This window comes from Acyrthosiphon pisum, chromosome A1 (assembly GCF_005508785.2).
Source record: "Acyrthosiphon pisum isolate AL4f chromosome A1, pea_aphid_22Mar2018_4r6ur, whole genome shotgun sequence".
In the NCBI taxonomy this organism is placed as follows: Eukaryota; Metazoa; Arthropoda; class Insecta; order Hemiptera; family Aphididae; genus Acyrthosiphon; species Acyrthosiphon pisum.
Genome location: NC_042494.1, coordinates 56,513,656 through 56,534,963, shown reverse-complemented (window position 1 = coordinate 56,534,963; position 21,308 = coordinate 56,513,656). Strand labels below are relative to the sequence as shown.

Below are 21,308 nucleotides of genomic sequence, written 5' to 3'. Positions count from 1 at the left end.
TGATAAGCACCCCCAAGCTCCCCCCTATGTGCGCCTATGTATACCTACCATATTGAATTGTTAAAGGAGACAGCCATCTCCAAATCATGGAAATACATATAGTTAATTAAATTAAATAATTTAAAAGTTATTAATAATCTATATATATATAAATGAATGTATGCGTGTCTGTCTGTCTGTACTCTGTACCTATATCCATATTACCATGGCAACCATTTATATATTATTCTGAGATTTCCGTCCGTGGGTGTATCCATATTACCATAGCAACCAACCCCAGGAGGAGATATAGAATGTTTGTCTGTCTGTGTGTGTGTCCTTTGGTTGCCAAGGTTATCATGGGTTTTGAAGCTATTATAATAATAATTTATGGTTTCCGGGCAACGAAGTGCACGGGAACATTTGGTACAGAGATAGATTGGACTTCTGGGCAGAAGATAGGCTAATTTAAATAGGGAGAAGACCAGCCCCGGGAGGTGCTCAAACAGGGATTTTGAGATTTCAGATGAAAATGTTTGTCTATAAATGGTTGCCATGGGTTTCAAAGCTATTATAATAATACTTATTGGTTGCCATTGTTTTAAAATTGCTGTTATAGAAACCGTTATATTATAAATTAAAACATATTATTCATATAGAGTTGGCATTTTTAATGGGTAACGAAGTGCACGGGATCAGCTTAGTTATCTACAAAACTGTCAATTTTTTTAATGTTTACCTAAAAAAGTTTATTTTAGAATTAGCTGAACTTTAACAAGGTCTTTTTGAGACATAAAAATAACTAAGTATTGCAATAAAATACTACTTTGATATACTAAAGTATAAGCTACTTACAAGTTACATTTTGTATTCTACAATTTACTGTTTAATGGTTTTCATCAAAATTTTCGTTATCATGAATTTAAAAAAAAAATTATTACCTACCAATTTTAAATGATTTTCACCAAGTGTAAAAAAGGAAGAATATTGGAATACAATAAACAATTATTATAATTTGTAGACCAAATTGTTAATATAATACTGCCAGCTATAACCGTTAGACTTTCTCTACGAGGAGCAGCATGATATCTTAACATAACCTTATGGAGTTTATTAGTCACTGTCAACAAATTCAAAAGAGACTTGTGAAAAATCGAAAGTTTAAATATTTTGATTCAAGAAGTTGTATAAATGATCAGAATAATATAAATAATATTTATGGAAAAAACTTAAACATTAAACTTCATATAATAATTATGATGTTATAGATCGACATTTATAGTTTACATCTACTATAAGTTAAAATATAACAAAAAACTAAATACAAATTTCATTTATACTAAATATATCAAATTTAATATTTATGTTGAACAAATTATTATATATTTTTTATGTATTACTGTATTACTGTAAATATTACCTACATGAGATATGTGGATGTAAACGGGATGATTAGAAATGTATATGTTACAAAAACTGTGTAGATAGCATACTATTTGTAACCCGAATTTGTTATTATCGCTCCGTATATATAGGTAGTAACTAGTAATATACACTTTTGGATTTTCATCAAGTGTATTTTAATTTTTATCTGAGATCCTTTACTTATTTTATGTTTTCAATAGGTCAGCCGTTTGGTAAGTCTTAAATTTTTAAGACGGCGTATACAATTTATATAGAGTATACTGTACCTATACAATTGAATAAATAAGTTATGATTTGACAGAGTTTTATAACTAATAACAGAAATAAAATTAGCAATAACAAAAAAAAAAACGAGTTTTAAGCTAAGAACGAGTTGCGTGTTGGACAGTATCATATTATCTACATAGTTTTGAACATTACAATTTGCCAATTAAATAACATCTTTTTTATAACATAACATGCATATTATAGGTATTTAGTATTGTACATATTTTTTTGGATGTATTAAAAAATAAATGCCAGTATAACTAATAACATAGTTCAAATAAACAAGCCTAGCAATCAGCAGATTAAGTATAATTATAACAGTTATAACAATTTTAAAGTCAACCACTACTTTGAACTGCGATTTAAGAATTTTATTTATAATTATATTTCTATGAAATACGTTTCCGTGTTAAAACTATATTTTATATTCCACGAAATTCTTTAAATCCAATTTGCATAACTATTGGAAAATAGAAAGTTTCGAGCGTATTATCGGCACATCGTCGCGAATTCGCGCAGCGGCTTTTTACAGAACAACATTTCAGGAAACGGTTGTTTCCCGCTTATTATAGATGTCTTCAGTCGTCTGCACTCATTATATTATACTGCTTGGCGCCTACGTTTTATAACGATTCAGCCGTTTGGCGAAGTGAAAAATGCGTTCGGATCGAAAGTGTGCCTACTGCAAGTCTGCAACTATATACTTACTACATACCTACCTGGCTAGTGATGTCTAACCTACCTGGCTACCCATGTCCTATATGCAGTGATCGCAAAAAATCGGGTCGTATAAATCGATATATAAATCGGCAGAGAAAAAATAAATTACGATAATAACACGGACGCGAAATCAACAACAAAGAGGAAATAAAAACGAGCGTTTAGGTGCAGATTTGAAAACGCCTTCTTCAGCTGACGTCGGTCGTCGGAAACACGTTCGTCCGCCTCCTCCGCGGTCCACGCACGTCGCAGGCCGCTGCGGCATCAGCAGCGGTCTCCGCGATCAGGTTGGCAACACTGACGGCGGCGCAACAATCCGCGCCGTGTTTATTTTCGTTGCTGCTCCGTGCTCGCTCCTCAACGACGGTCGACGACACACTCGTTAATTCCGCGTCGACCAGCGGCGGGCAGTCGGCACTCGGCAGTAGGTTCAGTCGGGTTTGGGTTTTGTGCGGCGCATTATCCGTGTGGGTCGTCCGCTGTTCTCTGGTGTGCATCGTTCGTTTCGCGTATAAATACATGATAATAATAAAAAAATATACGCACGCGTATATAGATATAATATTGTTTTGTACGGTCGTGATGATATCAATCGCGTTGCATTATTAACGTCTCGTTTTCTTGGCACAGTCTCACGAAAAATATCTTTATATTATTTTTATTATAACGATTATAAAAAGTTAATATACTATAATATTCGCCAGTCGGCGTCGGTGACGGCCGGAGGAGGAGGAGACGATGACGTGACTCGCCGGAGGACAGTGGTCTGCACTCACAAGGTTGATATGGGGTACACCGGCGGTAACGCTACGGCTCAGGGCAAACCCGAGTACGAGGCCCTGGTGGGCCGGCAGGAGGCCGAGATTCGCATGCTGGAGGTGATGCGCCGATGCGTGACCAGCAAGCTCAAGTGCGACCGTGAGTACGCCGCATCACTGAGCGCCGTGTGTGCGCTTGGCTTCAAGTGCGGCGGCGGTTCTGGCGCGGGTGGTGGTGCGGTTGACGCAGCGCCCGGCAGCAGTCTTATGGCCGGCGCCTGGAAGCGGCTGCTGGACGAGCTGGACGCAGCCAGCCGGGCCATACGGTCCGTGTGCGACCGGATTGAGAAGAATACACTTGACCGGATCGCGGGTATATGCGCTGAGAAGCGGAAGGCGAAAAAAGCGTACCAGGACGAGTACAACAGGATATCTCTGCAATACAACAACGTGAGTGTTTGTTCCGCACCCAGTATAGAATATACATGTATTTATGATAATCACAAGTGATGTGGGATATATGAAATGAAATGAGTTTAAGTAAAATAAAATATAATAAATTAGATTAACTAATATTATATAGAGACGGAGGTTGAGGGAACAATCCTTCAATGACGCGACGTGGAGGTTTTTGTGGTGACGAGAAGGGATATAAAAGTATCTAAGATAGTAAGATGGATTAAATTCATCAAAGCATTTAAGAAGTGAGATTTCATTGTTGTTTATATTGGTATAGGATTTGGTTTGAATGATTTACGACCCTCATTTGCATACGAATTAGGTTTGGTCGGATTTTCAGTGGCTGGTTGTTCAGGGTGTTAGGGCGTTCAGGCAAGATTGGCGGTTGTTCCGTTAACGTTTTTGGTTTAAGTTGTTTTTGTCCATGTAGGTCAGTTGTTTGTAATGTTGTTTATATATTGTACATTCTTTGTAGTTGGCGGGATGTGGTCATTTAATGCAGAGGACGCATTTTTCCGGGTGATCCAACGATGTTGTGCAGGAGATGTATGTGCGGTTTTCCCTAAATTTGACACATATAAAATAACTAAAATAATATTATCCACTCCAAAGTTATATCGAAATAGTTATTCCCTAGTATAATAGCTGTTTTGCAGAATTTCGGTTGAAGACTTAAAAGATTTTATCACATCCCTTACAGTATAGGACGTCGATCGTCGATGTTTATTGGATAGTAAATACTAAATAGCAATATAGGTAATTTTTAATATCAACAAGTATTTATTATTTGTATGGGTTTGAATTATGAGAACTGCTGAGTAGGTTGAAATTAAAAGCAATAAGATTGTCGTAGGTAGGTTGATTCTAAACACAACACTTATTCAAATTTTAAAACTTTTCTCAATGGCGCGATGGTAAATCGGAAAAATATTCCTAATATCATGATTATTAATTATTATTGGTTGGAACTTCCTGTTTTTGAGTTTTTTTCTTATAGCTATAGAATATTATAGGCGAGTTATATGAATTGGTTTTGTAAATTAAATTTAACAAATTCAAGTATTTTTAACAATTATCATATATATTGTAGGTAAACACGTATGTACGTTTTAGAGCATTGTTGATGATTTTAATTGCTTCAGAACGAATGAAATCGAATTAATTTCGAACAAAAAGTGAACCTAATAAGACCTTATTCCGAGAACATGCCCAGAACCCATATTTGAGCATTATCGAAATGACGAATATGAGTCGTTGGTAGGTTTAAGCACCGCGGCCAAGCACACCACCGTTCCATTATAAATTATTATAATATTATAAATTGTGTCGTACAAGGATTTATTCCGACCACCGCGGAAACCGAGAACGGCAGCATCGATCAGCGATTATGGAATAGCGAACATTCTCTTTCTGCCCATATAGTATATTGTCAGTATACCTGCACGGAATTATTATTATAATATGTAGCGTAAATTATGTATGGGAATAAATAATAATATAATATATTGTCGTAATAATAATACCGAGAACTGTACTTGATTGGTACCTGTGTATTATAATGCGATTGAAAAACCTGCGGAAAAACCAGTGCGCCCAACCGCGCCGGCGACGTAATATTATAATTTTAATATTGTTCCAATTGGCCGGTCTCGAGGACGACGGGCGCGCGATCGAGATCCTGTTAAATATTCAGTAGGCAGACAGGCAGTCAGTTGGCCAAAAGGCGGGTGGACGGGTTGGGTATTCTATAATATTATTATACGTATATTATTTCGATTTGATTCGATAAACGTTTCGCGTCGAACGCGGTTTTTGTTTAATTAGACGTCTAACCTACCTGTACGTTTTTTTTTCGTGTGGTCCGCCAAACGTGTTTTTCCTCTTAGGCCTGCGACGTGCTGTTCTCACGGTCATAAGTGCGAACACGCGATGTTTTCCCGAGAAAACCGCGGGGGTGACGACTATCACCGTCAAAAATCGCCGCCCGGTGTAAATGACTCTAAAATTATCATACTATATATTAATAATATTATATTACGTGTATAGTATAATATTATGCGGTTAAATAATATAATATAATATTATTGCACGGAGTAGGTGTTGTAAGAGACGTGACTATTTATTATAAATTATATTAAGTTGACATTACGTTACACACCTTAAATAAGTTACTCAAAGGCGTGCCTTTCTCACAATGTGACAATTTTCGCCCTTCTTGAGTTTATTTCGATACGACCTTATATAATATAATGGATCTGTGAAGATAATTTTTAATCCATGACGTTTTTTTATCGTCGTCCGTTGACATTTTATTTTTACTGTTGGTAAAGTCAAATGACATCTTATTAAGTATATATTGGGTAGGTACCTATATATACATAATCATTAATGTGTATGTATAAATATATTTATAAATCTATTGGTATTCATAGTTTCAGTGACAAACTCTGTTTCTCTGTAGATGTATAAACATTTATGTGCAGGTTATGAATTATTCAGGAAAATAGTTCGATGATCTTATATAGATATGCTCTGTAATATCGATCCCTATAAAATTAAAACTTTAGTGAGAGTGATAGGGTTATATCAAATTGATGAATCCGAGGTCATTGAACTGAAAACGAATATATTATGTTTAAATCAGTGTTATACCTATATTATTATATATTTATATATGTGTATGTAAACGTATTTAATTCATAGCCAATGTGATATATTTTAACGGTATTTGTTTATTATGCAATAGTAGCGCCCACACCGCTTACCAAGTAGTATAGTTGCACTGATGCTCAGTGGTGGTGGGTGGGTCCTGTTAACTGGCAAAAGAAATTGATAGGTACACCTTAGTCCCTAAGCAACCCCATCCAATTTATGATCTCGAGTAATAAATGGCTAAACAATTAATTTACAAGCTAGGTATTTGTGAAACTATTATTATTTGAGTGGTGAGTAGTCAAAATTATCTACTGCACGGGTTAGTGGGAAATTAATGGGCGCCAAAGGATGCATACATCGAATTTTTATACATGTATACAAATTCGATACACACATTTTTACGATCATTTCAACGAGTCTGCCAATGGGAAAATCGTGCCAATTTTCTATTTTGAAAGATCAATGTAAATAGTTGGATGATACCATCATTATAGGGTGGGTAGACGGGTAGCTCACAACACCTCCGTTGTAGTATAATAAGCTCGATAATAAGTATAGTTCACATTTTATAAAGTTTTCTAAACACTACAATTTATTTAGAATGCTGATAAATTGCAAATAAATATACATCACGTCATCACGTTAATATTGCAGCGCGCAAATGCATATTGCATTTATTATTTAATTTGTATACACAGTGACGAGTTCGATGTGCTTACCATAGGAACTATACTGGACGACAGACCCACAATACGTCACGTTCGTTCGACCGTATATACGTAATTATCGACTGTATTACAGACGTTCAATTTTCGTACAGTTACATATTATTATTATTAAACTTACAGGCATGGTTGTACTTACAGTTTCTAAATGAGAGTATATATTATATTATAATAGTGTATATTATATATATTAACAAATTCCAATGCTAGGCCTGCTCTCGAGAACCGGTGCGTACGTAATTCGAAGAGAAGCAAAACACTGAACACACCGCCCACGGGGTCATTTGTTTCGCGCTCTGTCAAGTGCCCCGCCGAATTTGAAACACCACTGACCCACTTGCCTGGTTTACATTGTTCCCCCCGCACAAAAATCATAAAAATCTATATTCCCAAAATACGAATTCTAGAACTATAAGTCGATGTTTGGTTGGTAGACTGTTTGTGTATAATATGTGTAATGCCGGAAGATTATAACGACGAATCACAGAGTTGTTACTATAAATTCTACACAGTATATATAAATGTATTATATTATGTTCATACGTGTGAATTGTTTTTGTCGGGTGTAACTAGTTCGATACGCGTAGACGGTAAACCCGCCGGCAAGAAAACGACTACCGCTCCTATTATCGCTGACGGTCGGAGCGCCAAATGCAATAACTGCAGAATATTGCCCGCGAATCGGAAACTGTATTATATACACGGAGATTTCTCGCCGGACATCCGTATCCTGTCCCCACCACTCAGATCGAGTGTTATTACATAAGTTCCGTGCAGATTTATTTGTTTTTCTTTTCGTTTGATGTGACCTTGATCTGTGCATACCATTATCGCGGTTTCGGCCTATTTGAATGCGACTGGTTGGTATAGACCAGGTTATCATCAAGACATTCTACGCCTCGTTGTGACCTGATGAAAGTGCTTTCTCGTGCCACTGTTGTCTGTTGATTATTTATTCGTCTCAGATGCCAACGTCCTTCTCATATGTATATCAGTAAGGAATTATGATTTCAAGGAAGTCATTGTGATGCATTTAATATAATATCTATTTTAAACTAAAGCTCGTTAATAATTTTTTTTTTGCTCTAAAATGAGTATCTATTATGCAACATCATATAATATACTATTGAGGGACGAACATTTTCACTTTTTATGTGATTCAGTTGTATTGTTATAATCATTGCTAACTATATTGTTCTGTGCTATAACCCACAGCAATTTTCCGAAATAGATTATCAAAATGTAAAATTTCCTAACGGAATTTCTTTTTCTGTTGGACTGCCGATTAAGTGGTTGTAACCGACGATATTTTATTTGCGCCGCGGATGAGTACTGCAGGCCGTTGACCTTCCGTCGTTATTGCAGTGAACTTAATTGGCCGACAGTAGAAAAATACTAATAACTTATAATAATATAAAATCAAAGGGTTGGAGGGGGCAACATTAATTATTTTTAGGTTTGTCGCATGACGTAGAAATCAAAAATGTATATAGGTACCTAAGTCATAAACCCATAACACTTTCGTAGGTAGTTTAATAAGTCTATAAACAGTTTTAGTAGTTTTATTGGTATAGTGAGTAGAGAACACACGCATTTTAGTAACCACTAGCCGTCGGAAACACCGGTATTCGAATTGCCCCGATCCCCTATAATTTATTGGCGTTGACGAGTACCTAAACCAATGGTTTATCGTGTGTTTATACATAATAATATCGGGTATAATACAAAATATGTAAGTCACTTGCACTGAATTAAAATTGGATAATTTCGTAGTTTTTTTTTTGTAAACGTTTGAAGGTTCTTGACCCTAGCTCCTCAGAAAAGAACGATGGTGACCTTCAGTGGTTATTGTTTATGAAAACATAATAAAAACAAATGTGTTGTAAATTGGTCCACACAAATACTATTTCAATATTAAATAACTGAGAGTTACTTCATATGTATATTTAAAATTACAATTCTCAAACACCAACTTTGTAATCTATTTTGATTGTTACTTTATTTTTGAACCCACTTGACCATGTTAACAGATTAAGTGGGGAAACGTAATAAGCTGTAGGCTAACTTGAAACTGTTATAATTTTTAATATTTCAGATTCAGTCTACGATTAAATCAATTTATTTATGGGTTGAAATATACATATTATATCAATATGGACTACCTTTATAATCATTTTTTGATGTTGCTAACAATAATAATAAATTATATTGTGCCATGTAGGTATAAATGTTTAATGTTAATTAATTTAATTAATATTATGTCACATTGTGTATAGCTTCCCTTAGAAAAAATACTGAAAACAAATACATGAACTCAAATATACCTAATGTTAAGCTATAATATTTCACCTTAGAATAATTTAGTAAAAATAAATAATTATTGTCACGTATAAAATTATTAATTCTATAATTTTGTATTACAAGTACACCTTATGCTTATATATTCATTATTATATTTATGTACACTCTGTGTTCAATAAATTAGATAGCATACGTTTTCTAAATTAATTATTATCAAATATAAATTTATGTAAGTATCTGAATAAAAAATATCACTTAGGTAATTTTGTAAAAATATAGTCAAACTTTTAATAAAAATGCTATAATAATTAGGGTAAATACTAAATTCCAATTATTAATGTTTTGTTAATTTTTTTATTTCGTTTAATTTTGATTATATTTTCCGGTCAATAGAACTCTGTGCATGCATTCTGAAAGTTAAAGTAGGCACTAAGGTCTGTATTGAATATTGATTGATCGAAAAAGTTGGCTGCCGAAACTAGGTTTCCAAGGTTTCTCGAAAACGTGTCAACTACCTAGTGCATATAGGCTCAATGAAGTTCTTAATGGCAGATATACTATTTCCTTTGATACTTTCGATTTTAACCTTCTAAACACTCTTTAATCCGTACCCTAAGATCCTATATAAAATCACGTGTAAAATCATTAACATGAATAAGGCTAGTTTAAAACGAATTAGTCAGATTAAGAAAAAACAAATAAATTCAACCCCCCAATATATTTAAAAATGTATTTCCAGGTGGGTTGCATAAACAATAACAAAAAATTTAATGAATCAACGGTGAGCTAATGGTCCTTATGATATAATGGACCATGATTGGTCTATTAAATTCTAGTGAATCATTAAACAAATACATTTTGTAAGCAACTTGACATAATATGATGTGTAAACGATTTTCGCATAAAGTTTAACCAAAGATTTTTATTGTTTTGTACTGAATACCAATGAAAAGTGATTTGTAGCCTTGAATGTTTCCCGTATAATTTAGTTTACAAGTAGATCATAGAAGTCTGCATTGAAGACCGGAATCGGTCAATTATACCGCTTATTATAGAAAAAAGTTGCAAGGTGGTCCTATTTAATAGTTTTTTCATAGTATGTAGAAATTCTACACTTGGAATAAAGTTAATAGTTTTGCTCCTGGCTGTAGAAGATTTTGAACGATCAATTCTAAGACCAGAATTTAATCTTTTTTATCAATAGATAAATAGTGATCTTATATTAATTTTAAGAGTATATAATAATCGACTTTATGTGAAATACATCATGTTACTATTTGATTTCCATTCAATTTATTCGGTGTTATATACTCTTATATTATTATATATTATTACTTATCTACGTCTTAACTTCATCTACACTCAAACGAAGGGATACCATATTATATTTCTTTGAATTATTCCCTTACTAACTTAACGGCATTTTACCTCTAATGGGTATGTATATTAATTTATCTCTTGTATCGACATTTGTTACACATTTACCTTAATATTCTCGTCACATATTATTTCTTAGTACACGGTTCCTAATTACCAGGGCTAGGATTGGTGCAATTGTTATGCAATACAAAATTGTAAAATATGCATTTTAATTTTTATAAGATAGACATAAAAATATTATTTATTTATTGAAATACACCAGTGATTGGCCGATTGTCTTAATATAATATAATTGAGATTAAAAATTAAAAATCATTTGTTTATTTTTGACATGCATATTTATTAATTATTGTTTAAGTATTAACAATTATAATTCACATTCAACAGGGAAATACTTGTTGTATATGCTACGACCACATATTTTTTTCTACAATTCTACAACAAATTTTCGTAACTTGGCACTTTCATTTTTGACTTTCGGCATTTTTAAAATAAAAATCACAATCATTTTACTAAAATCAAAATGAAAAACAGTCTAATAAATGGTGATGCACGGACAGCTGAACGGTTTGTACAACATAGAAAATATTAGGATTGTGTGTAATACACTAATACCCGATAAATTATATTAGATTCTGAGCGGAGCGAGGGAGCTATTGTTTTTCTTTTTCTTTTTATATCCTGTATACAAAATTTCTTCCAGAAGGAGTGTTTCGATTTCAACATATAGTACCTTATCTTTTAGCAAATTGGATCAAGATGGTACTTTAGAGAGGTCATTTTTCGATTTTCTCAATAGTTATTTAATGCCACTGGAAAAACCACCGAAAAATTACGAAAAACCGTTAAAAATGGGATTTTAATTTCTAACGCTTTGTTTATCACCATAGAAACGAATAAAAAATTTTAATATTTTAATATTAGTTCAACTTGATTACCTACATGATAAAATAAATAATAATAATATAAAATATCCAGACTGACAAACCGTCTCCGCTCAGAATCGTTTTTCTTATTTTATTATATCATTGAATTCAAATTTAATACAACCATTATACAATGACCCACTTGTAATCTACTGTACAGCAGAACGACATCCACTTACCTGCTTTTTTATCTTGGATTTGATATTGACACCTACTACCTACATAAGTACTTTTATTAATTGTGTTTATCTTTCTCTGTAAAACTATTCACACTATTCACTCTTTTATTGTATATTGTATAGGATTTTATTTATAAAAATAAAATTTATGTTTGACAAAAAACCAAGTTATATACCTTAATCAGCTTAATTATTATCGGCTTAAATACAATAAATACGATCATACTATATATTCAAAAGTATACATTAAGCTCAATATATGCAAAAACATGCAAAATAAAAATAGTACCATTTCCATCGGAATAATATAAATCGTGGACATCAACACTCCTAAAATTTGGACGTAGCAAAAAAAACATGTTTCTTACAAATCCTATCCCTGAATTAATTACTTACAAATTACAATACAATTTATGTGTGCATATCATTTTAGGAATTTAAATTTAAATTTATTTAATTTGGTTAGGTTATAGAAATTATTAAATGTCATATATAATAATCATTGATTATATTTAATTTTCACCTCATAAATTACATTAAAGAAACATTAAAAACCAGGAAGTTGGCATGTATTTTCCTACTTGTTGAAAAGAAAAGTGATAAATTACATCATTATCATATATATATATTTGTTTTGAATAGTTCAATAAGTAAACTAAATACAATGCATAGTATATTGGTATTAATACCGATTTGTATTTTGTTTAATTTTAGTATTTCACATATCCTGTTATGATTTAAATTGATATGTTTTAAAATTATTTATCGTATTTGATATTGCTTAAGATAGACATAGCCTAAATATTACAGTTAACTTATAATATTTTTTAAATTTATTGTACCAATATTGTATAGTTTTGATTTGTTAGTTAATTGTTGTTTACTTTGGTGTACCTAACCATGCAGATATTGTTTGATATTTCTCATTAAGTATAGGTACTAGTTGTAGTTTGGTGTAGATCTTATATTTTTTGTATCAATACCTATATAATATAACTATAATCATTGTTTACTATAAAACCCTAAGTTCTAACGCATTTTCGAATGCATGGTTGATTGATTTTCAACTATGCAACATTTCTTGTATCCTATTACATTTTCAATTAGATGTAACTTATATAGGTATAGACGGTTAACTCATATTATTAGGCCCATTGATTTTGAATACAATTATCTCCGAGTTTATTAATTTTATATTATAAACAATTAATTACTCAAGACTGTGATGCTGAGAAAAATTGATTTGATAAAGTATATTATATTGTTATTCATAGCAGTTGCTCTATCATGCATATTTATTCTCCCTTTCCAATAACAGTGTACTAATAATATTATTACTACCATCAAATATTCGTAACTGTTGAGGTCAAAACATGAGTAAGGTTCATAACCGCACCTGTCACCTCCTGATGTGTTAACATCGTACACAAAAATAATAATTGTTTGCTAAGTGTTTATAGTTATGGTATAAAATTGTTTAAGAGTAACGATGAATGATTAATTTAATATTAAGTATTAGGTATTTGATTTGTACAGATTGTTTTACAGAGCATATATTTTCATATCCGATTTGTAATAAATCTTCAAATATTATTTTTTAAAGTCTTACGTTTATTAATTGATGATGTTTAATGTTAAATGCTTAAATTATGGTACACAATTAGGTATATTATAAAAGTTTATAGATATTCGTTTATGTTGTATTCTGGTAGGTTTGATTAAGTTGATGTTCTAATTGTTATACTTATTTGTACATTTTAAAATGCTCTTAACTTCCTTAAAATTAAAATATCAAAAAAATATTGCGGTGGGCCTCGGATAATATTCTTACCTTTAAATTAAGGCCAAATCCCCCTAATGTTAAAAATAACAGAGTAAAATGGTTTCTTTTGAACGTAAAATTTGTTATAATATGTACAGTTATTATAGAGTTCAGAACCCTGTAAGACGGAATCAGCATACACGGGAACTACGTACCCTTAAGAGCTATTTGCTTTAACTTATATAATATGAAGTTATATATAACGTACATCTGCTCAAAATTTGAAAGTGTTACTTTGTAGTCTGTTATTAAGGTGTGCCTGTAAATAGAGGTTTGTTTCACTGTACCTATTAATCCTGTATAGTGTACATATTATTAATATTTTAAAATACATATCAATATTCATAAACAATAATTGTTGAAACGGTAGTAGAATTTAATAATCACATAGACTCCCTGGAGTGATTGTTATAGAAGTTTATATATGCAAGCAAAGTCATGACTCTAGTCTGTATATTGTACCTACCTATACTTGATTTCTGTTCGTAGAATCAAACTAAAATCTTGGTGGTCTTTAACCTGAGTTCTCTATATTATGTAAAAGTTGTCTCGATACAGTTATTTTTTAATTTGATATAAAGTAATGATTTATTTTGAGTTTGCATAATCACCAATCAATTCCTACTATATAAATTAGTTTTGTTTTAGTTTAAAAATATATTATATTTTAAATAGTATGTATTTCCTTCAAATATTATTTATTTTTTGATTTGTTAATAGAATATGACTAAATCATTTTAAGTATAAAATTTTAAATTATTCATATTGTTTATAATAGAAGATTATTGATATATTACCGATTATTTATAAATTAATCTCAATAATTATTTTGTTGGTAAAAATTACTCAAATATTATTTAGTTTCAATGTACCTACATGTATAATATTATTTTTGAATAATATGTGTTTTAATTTTAAGACTATTGCTAATTTTATCAACAATTATGAAAATATTTTGGCTACATTTTTACTGACATTTTAAACAATAATTGTATAGGGATATGCTATATTTTATTATTATAGTACCTAGTTATAGTAGAATCATTTGTAATTGAGATATAAACGAATTTTTAAATTTTTAACAGATCGATTTGAATTAAAATTATGAAAATTCAAAGTGTGCACATTATTTTATAAGAACCTAAAATCTAATTTTTGAAGGATAAATGAAAAAGATATTGGAAATTAAATAATTTTTCCTAAAAATATTAGCGTTAAATTTTTTTAAGAATTTATGTTGAAATGTATTCTTTAGAAACTAGACTTCTAGGACAGAAGTCTCCTAACTTGTGGTAAGCAGGCCACATCTGGACTTTAGCAATGAATAATTCAAAATAGATTATCTTATATATTTTTTTATTGAGAGTTTTAATGACCTGAAGATACTTTGATACATATTGTAGGTAGTTCTACATTAAATAAAAATTTAACATATTTATATTAAATATTTAAGTTAAGGGCAAATTCAAAATATACTTTATCTGGACACTTGGTACATTGGTACCTACTAAATTTAAACTACTTTTTATACTTCTCTAAAAAATAGCGTACCATAACAACCGTTGAAAACTAGCATTTATTTATTATATTCATACTTTATTGCAGTTCGATAAACTTCTAGTTGTAAATGTAATTATAATATGTATATATTTTTTCCCTGCAATGAGTTTTAAATATTTTATGTAACGTTCAAGTAAAATTCGTTAGGTATTATATTATGAGAATAAGATTATGTATACCTACTTGTATTTATTGTCTGTTATAAATTGAAATTTACTCGATTTTTTTAAATAATTTAATTTAAAATTATATATTCAACATTTAATCCTTGTAGGTATATGGATGTTCAGAAATAATAATTGGTTTGTTTTCTTGTGTCAAAATTGCGTCACTTGCCAAACTTCCAAACAATGTATAGCTTGGCGCATCGCGCAAGTGACAAGAGTTTCAATTTACATTTACCTATTTTTATTCAATGACCTAAATTATTGCCAAACAAAATTTAGCTTAAACAACTCCATTCATAAAATGATTCATTAATGTGTATTTAACATTTCAGCGTACCAATACATCAGTCATATTGTTTGAGGTTTTTTTTATAACTATTAAATAAGTACTCATAGGATTAGGTAGGTACGTCATATTATACAACTGTACATTTAATTTATTTCAACTCATTTGACTTTTAAACATCGTATTTTTGTCTTTTTATAATAAGTTATTTCCTTGTCTGTTTATTGTTGAAAGTCCATTAATTATTTTTTGGTAATTGGACATTTTGTCTTCAAATATTTCGATATTTAGCGCTTAATATAAATAAAACAGTATACCTCTAAAGATTTAATGAACATAATGTTAACAACATAATAATATAATATTACCAGTAATATAATATTATATACCATGTACCTAAATACAATACTTTCCAATCTTAATCGATCGGAGCATGATGAAATTAATATTGATCATTGCTGGTGAAATATGTATGTTTATATGTATGTAGTATCAAAAAACTTAGGTTCATAGATCGGGTCAAAAATAACTTAAACATTTAAACGAGAAAACTATTTGATTTCTTGGCATTAAACATCCCGTGAACACAAGTCAACTTTTGGACAATTTTCAAAAAAATAAAGAATTAATATTTACCCATGAATTGTAATATAGTTGGTAAGTTAAGAACCTGTTGGATGAGTATCAAAATTATTTTAATTTAACTTTAGGTCTATAAAATATAAAATAGTACCTATATATAATTTTCTATTGTATGGGTAACTTCTTTTTATTTATTTCAGATTAAAGTAGGTAAGTATAATTATTATTGATTGCTGATATATAGGAACATTTGTCTATTATATCTATAACAATGGTATTTTAAATTGGAAAATTACGAAAGTGACGTTTTATAAAAATGTATATTATATTATGTTCATATGGAATTATGCAACTTTCATAAGTTTAGAATATTTGCATGACTCATGTGATAGGTCAGATTAGAATTAAGAATTTTGTTTTGTTTCGTTATTTAAAATTTTAAATAGATCTATTGGTAAGTAATTATTTAATACAATAAATTTTGATTAGTTGGTGAGTTTTGAAATATTGTAAAAATGTACTTAAATTAAAATTATTCAAAAACTGTGGGTTTATAACAATTTCTTCAATCATTCCGTTTAAGGCAATACTCATTATTAGTTTACAGCACAAACAGCTTTTTACATAATACAGTTGACATTACTGTAAACCTACAAGTAAATGTATTATAATATGTTACTAATAAAGCTGGTGGTCAATAGACAATGAAATCAGAAACAATGAATTAGTCTTGTTTTAAATATACAGTTTGTGAGTTGTATACCTACATTTTAAAATTATTTCAATGGATCATATAATTTTTAAATGATGAAAAAGAGATTATTTTATTTATGCTCTAATTAGTATATTATATAGTATTGATATTGATTGTATTTATTTATTAAAAATTTTGCCCATTAAATGAATATATAAATCCCAGAATTAAAATTAAATCAAAATAAAATTATTCTTTAATTAACTAAAAGTTAAATGAAAATAATTTAGGAAACAATATATTATTGGCAGTAGATTGAATAAATACGTAAATTATACATTTTGACTAAATGATTTGTAAAATATTTAAAATAATAGATTATGCTTAAACAAATTTAAATTTGTACATAATTTCACGTAGGTATAAAATATATACCAACTATTCTCTTGTTCACTTATCACGTTAAAGATAATTTTTTTAATCAGTTTTCTATAAAAACATCACTGAACAGTAAAACATAATGATGGTAATGATGTGAGATCACGATCAACAAGATATAAATTCTTAGAACAATAAAAATATTCTGAAAAAATTAACTATGAAAATTAATTCGTTATGTTTTAGAAAAGTTTTAGAAAAGTTTGTTATTTTTATTCTTAAAACTGATTTATTTTTTGATACGTTGTTTTATATGAACCTATGCTTTATTAGTTATTATAACCTGATAACATGTGTTTTAATATTATGTTTTGTCTTATTAATTGCAAAATAATCTTGGAAGTGTTGCATAGAAAGAATAGTGACGAATTTTTCATATATTTTGAGTGTTTGTATAATAGTAAGATAACTAATGAGTCAATATTTAGATAAAAATTTAATTTTTTTTTATAATATGCATGTTATGCTAGTTATATAATTTTTTTAGTTAAGTACGAAATATTATCAATATCCTACCCACACAGCACAATCTGACAGCAACATGGTGTCCACGATCTTGACAATTTTATAAATTATGAACTATAAAATCTTAAACATAACTTGGCTCGTAGGTACCTACGTACATAAATTTAAGTATATAAAATATTAAAGTCACTGTAGAGTGTAGAGCTATACTCCTTGACCATCCTAAGTAATAAACTAAAAAAACTTTGATGATAAAAAAATTGGCTATTGGACAATATTTTTCCATACTTGGCTATTTAAGCTATCATAAATGGCCTAAATCCTTGCTAAAATATTGTTGGGAAATAATCATTATTAAGTCTAAGATCAAATTTAAATATGTCCTAGAAAATTATAAAGTTATGAGTACATTAAATGTTATGTAAAACAAAGAACCATTTTTTGAAGGTCCAAAAACAATAAGCAAAATCAGCAATAGAGTAAAAAACTAATTTAATAATTATAAAGTATAGTGTTGTTCTTGTACCTATACCTATTCAAAATTAATATTATGCACGCATAATTTAACTTAGAATAGAAAATATAGTATTAGGTATACATTATGGTAAAAATATTGTATTTATAAAACAGTTAACGTGATATTACCCTTATTTTTTTATTAATTTTTTATTATTACTAACAAAGTTTAATTAGTATAATATACTATAATATAATATATGTACTAGTGCAATAATTTTTCAATGCAAAATTCAAAACATTTTTTATTTTTTTTATGGCAATACTTAATTTTTTTTTTATCCAGAAGTAGGTATCTATAATTTTAAGCAAAATGCCAACAATTAATTGATTTTTTGTGTCCCTTAGTATTTAAAAAAAAAACAATGATCATGATAATTTATTTTATACATTATTTCGTATTATTTCTCAATAATAACACCCATACTTTCAATGTTTACCGTGATTTATATTGTATTTAACCAATTAATAGCATAATATGTATTGATAAGTAATTAATAATATACGTTTATTAATTGACCATACAAAAACCATCAGACTTCTGATTTTTTTTATAACGAACATAAACATGCATATTATTATAGACAACTTATTTTTTTATAATATTTGAGTTACCTATGAACATTTTTCCTTTTAATCAAACTATAGTAATTTGTCACCCTATGATTTTTCTATTTTATTTTACTATGATATAGTTATGGTTTTGAATAATTTATAAATTTGCCATTTAAAGCAATAACCTATTTCAGCGTGTTATGCAAGCTGAGCTCATGGTGTACACTTATTTAACGCATTGTTGTGTCAGCGTTACGAATGTTAAAATACAACGTGGGAGAAATTGTTTTTTTGTCACTTTCTGAATTTCTCGGAATAGAACTGAAATATTACTATTTTTCTATAAATCAAAAACCACTAAATATTATCCATTCTTAGTGTTTTAAATACTCCAGAATAGGTTTCCGAATATTTGTTTCTAAATTGAGTGCGATTCACAGTCCTGTGAAATATTTATTTATTTTTATGTTGTTTGTATTAAAATACGTAATTATTATAGGTAGATAGGTACATTTTTATGCGCTGATTTTGAGTCTAAAATTTGTTGTCTATACGTGTCTAGTACTTTTAAAATTTGGCTCTACAGCGTGTAACAGTCGCATTGGAACAATATAATATAGGTACCTATACGTTATTAATTATGATTCAATATTTTATTTTACAATATTTTTAATTAAGTAAATGCTTGATCATTACTTGTTATGGATATTATGCATTGAATTGAATTTAAATACTTATTGTCAGTTTGTTCGTATCATGTTGAGTTTTTTAAAATAGGGGTTTACAGGGTGTAACAATTAATATAATATATTAAAGAGTGTAATATGGAATATATGGTATTTATCCGCAACTAATGTTTTTGCAACAACTTCTCAATTAAATTCCATGCGTACCTAACGAATTAACCTTTGAATACACATTGAATAAAATAAAATATTATCTTTATATTATCTATAATTAACTCCGGCAACCAAAAATGTAATACGTACGTAAACAACTAGTTGATTCATCTAAATTATGACTTATGAGGTACTACAGCTGAAGAAAAATGGTCCAATAAATCTGTAACAAAATAACGGCCTTATCTGATCAAAGCTCGAATAGAAAGATTATTCGATGGAATCACAAATAAATATGTGTGTTTGTTCTAAAGTATAGTGTATGGTACTTATCAAAATGTTTTGGAAATACTAAGTTACCTAGTAACGTAACAGAATTTAAATAAATTTAACGATTTTTGGGTTGTAATAAATATAGAAACTAGAAAGACAGTATCAAAGTCGATGAGACGTTAGTTTAACGACTAATTAGTATACTTTGGACGTTGGTGTTAATAGGGATAAGGATAAAAAACTTTCCATAAATGAAAACCAAAAAAACTAAATTACTAAGAGCCAACAAAACAAAAAAACTAAAAAAATCTCTTAGTAAAATAAAAAATGAATAATTAATATATTTAATTTTTTTGTAATTGTATTTTTACTAAAAAAATACCTAGGAAATTTAGTTGGGGCTTGAGAATTTGTGCGTATTAACCGATATGATTGTTAGTCGATGACGATCTAAACGATTTCTACTGTAGGTAATTCAAATTAAACAGAAAGGTTTGAACTTTAAAATCCATGCGTGAATCTGTTGTGTTTAATTCCATCACTTTGGCACTATCACATAATAATAGTATATATATATTTATTTGCATACACTTCAGTCAAATGTTCACACTGTACAATATTAGTAAACAAATAAGTAATTGATCAAATATTCAAGTAACACAATATTATAGGTATACTATTATAGTACTAAATATTATGCTTTTATAATTACGACATCCAGTCTACTAAAATGAATCATAGTCTAATTATATAATTACGTGATTTAATTGCATATTTATTTGTCTACCTTTTTGTCATTTAAGTATACTGCAGTTTCAATTAAAAAAAACTCCAATTGTTTATATTTATACAATTAAAAACATAAATCATGAAATTGGAATAATTTATCAATAAAAAGTCTCAATGAGTGTTAAGTATAAACTAGATATACCGTATCCATAAATTACTAATCTGGAAATTATTCCATATAACACATTAGTGTTAAACCTATATAGTCATTATACTATAGAATTATTGTCAAATAACCTAACACTACATGCAACACAGATATCTACCAATATTCTCAAGGAATTGGGTAGGCATTGTGTGAAAATTCGATTTGATGCATGCTTGTACCTGATCTGCCTGATTAACCAATAGCAACCAATAATAAATAAATACTATTTCTATTAATTATTTCTCCTAAATCAATAACCATTTATAAACAAATATTTCCATCCTAAATTTCAAAATCCCGGTTTGAGCACTTCTATTAATTGGTCGTAGCGTGATGTTATATAGCCTATAGCCTTCCTCGATGATGGACTATCCCACAAAAAATAATTTTTCAATTCGAA

The 21,308-nt window shown here is 29.5% G+C and overlaps 1 protein-coding gene across 3 annotated transcripts in view; it reads left to right on the top strand.

Moving 5' to 3' along the window:
• The first annotated feature begins 2,758 nt into the window (after nt 1–2,758).
• LOC100160482 (tyrosine-protein kinase Fer) overlaps nt 2,759–21,308 on the top strand; it is a 38,021-nt gene continuing 19,471 nt past the window's right edge. For all 3 annotated transcript variants that reach the window (XM_003244817.4, XM_003244816.3, XM_001942538.4), the window contains exon 1: nt 2,759–3,599. In XM_003244817.4, coding sequence (XP_003244865.1) covers nt 3,177–3,599 — 423 coding nt within the window. In that variant the 5' untranslated portion in view covers nt 2,759–3,176. The remainder of the gene's footprint in view (nt 3,600–21,308) is intronic.